At 70.3% G+C, this 1,510-nt stretch overlaps 1 protein-coding gene across 1 annotated transcript in view; it reads left to right on the top strand.

Moving 5' to 3' along the window:
* The window catches only part of LOC116838058 (SCO-spondin-like), a 168,823-nt gene that overhangs the window by 104,505 nt on the left and 62,808 nt on the right, over positions 1 to 1,510 (top strand). The window contains exons 47-49 of the mRNA XM_075063419.1: positions 524 to 776; positions 960 to 1,006; positions 1,314 to 1,484. Coding sequence (XP_074919520.1) covers positions 524 to 776; positions 960 to 1,006; positions 1,314 to 1,484 — 471 coding nt within the window. The remainder of the gene's footprint in view (positions 1 to 523; positions 777 to 959; positions 1,007 to 1,313; positions 1,485 to 1,510) is intronic.

Below are 1,510 nucleotides of genomic sequence, written 5' to 3'. Positions count from 1 at the left end.
AGATATGGGGGGGCACCCCGAGGGGCTGGGCACGGGGCCCTGCCGAGATATGGGGGGGCACCCCGAGGGGCTGGGCACGGGGCCCTGCCGAGATATGGGGGGGCTTACCCCAAGGGGCCTGGCCTGGGGCCCTGCCAATGTATGGGGGAGTCACCCCTAGGCATGGGGCCCAGGGCCCTGCTGAGGTACGGCGGGGCTCACCCCTGGGGGCTGGGCCAGGGGCACTGTCGACGTATGGGGCGTGGGGCTTATGGCAATGAGCCAGACCCTGGGCTTTGCAAAGGGGCAAGGCGGGGGGCTTACTCTGATTGGGCCAGGGCATGGGGTGCTGCCGAGGGACGGGGTGCGAGAGCCCTGCCATGGGACAGGATGGTGATGGGGCTGACCCCAATGGGGCTGTTACCTGGGGGTCTCTCTCCTGCCCGCTACCCCAGCTGACTGCCAGGGCCCTCCACCAGCCTCCCCATAGTGAGAGCCCCTGGAGTCCCGCCACAGCTCTCTCTCACCCCTTCTCCCCTCGCAGCACTGTGCCCCGCGCCCATGATCTACCAGACGGCTGAGGAGTGCCGGCGAGGAAGGGGTGCCTGCCCGCGGCTCTGCCTGGACCAGGGCACCGGCGTGGAGTGCGCCACCCGCTGCTACCCGGGCTGCTACTGCCCTGACGGCCTCTTCCTGCAGGACGACAGCTGCGTGCCGCAGAGCCAGTGCCTGTGCTACCACCAGGGGGTGCTCTACCGTCCAGGCGACACCGCCCCCCGCGACGCCTGCAACAACTGGTACGGCGCCAGCGTCTGGGGCGCCAGGCCCTGCTCCTCGGGCCAGCCGCTCCCCACACCGGGCACGAGCCCTGCGCCCGCTCAGAGGTCCCTCTGCCAGGGCGCCCAGGGGCCTGCTGCGGCTGGGTCTGGGGAGGGGCTCCACTGGATGTCACACTGAGCCTCTTCCTGTCTCCCTTGCAGCACCTGCGTGGCTGGGGAGATGGTGTGCGGCACGGAGCCCTGCCCAGGTAACGCTGCCCCTGCCAGGCCCTGCCCACACTGGGTCTGCGAGCACTAGGGCCTGGGCGGGACAGGGGCTGAGTGGGACAGCCCTGCACAGCCCCAGGGGAAGGAGGGCAGGTCTCAGGCCCAGCCCAGCAGACAGGGCCCTTCACAGGCCTGCCCTCCTGGATGGGCACTGACTGAAACTGAGGGATGTTAGGGGCCCTGGGGGGTCCCCACTAGCCCAGGATGAGCATAGGGATGGGGTCCCCAGGGCTTTGGGTGGGCAGGGGACACGGTACCCACAAGGAGCTAACCCTGCCATCTTCACAGTGCACTGCGGCTGGAGCGGCTGGACTGAGTGGAGCTCCTGCAGCCGCAGCTGCAACGTGGGCACCCGGCGGCGCTTCCGCTCTGGCTCCGATCCGCCCGCCGCCTTCGGGGGGCGCGACTGCCAGGGCCCCGGTGTGGAGGTCGAGTTCTGCAGCCTGCAGCCCTGCAGGGGTGAGTCGGCCAGCGGCTCCCAGCCC

The sequence above is a fragment of the Chelonoidis abingdonii genome, chromosome 2 (genome assembly GCF_003597395.2).
Source record: "Chelonoidis abingdonii isolate Lonesome George chromosome 2, CheloAbing_2.0, whole genome shotgun sequence".
Classification (NCBI taxonomy): Eukaryota; Metazoa; Chordata; order Testudines; family Testudinidae; genus Chelonoidis; species Chelonoidis abingdonii.
Note: the sequence above shows the minus strand (reverse complement) of the source record. Positions and strands in the feature narration are given on the sequence as shown.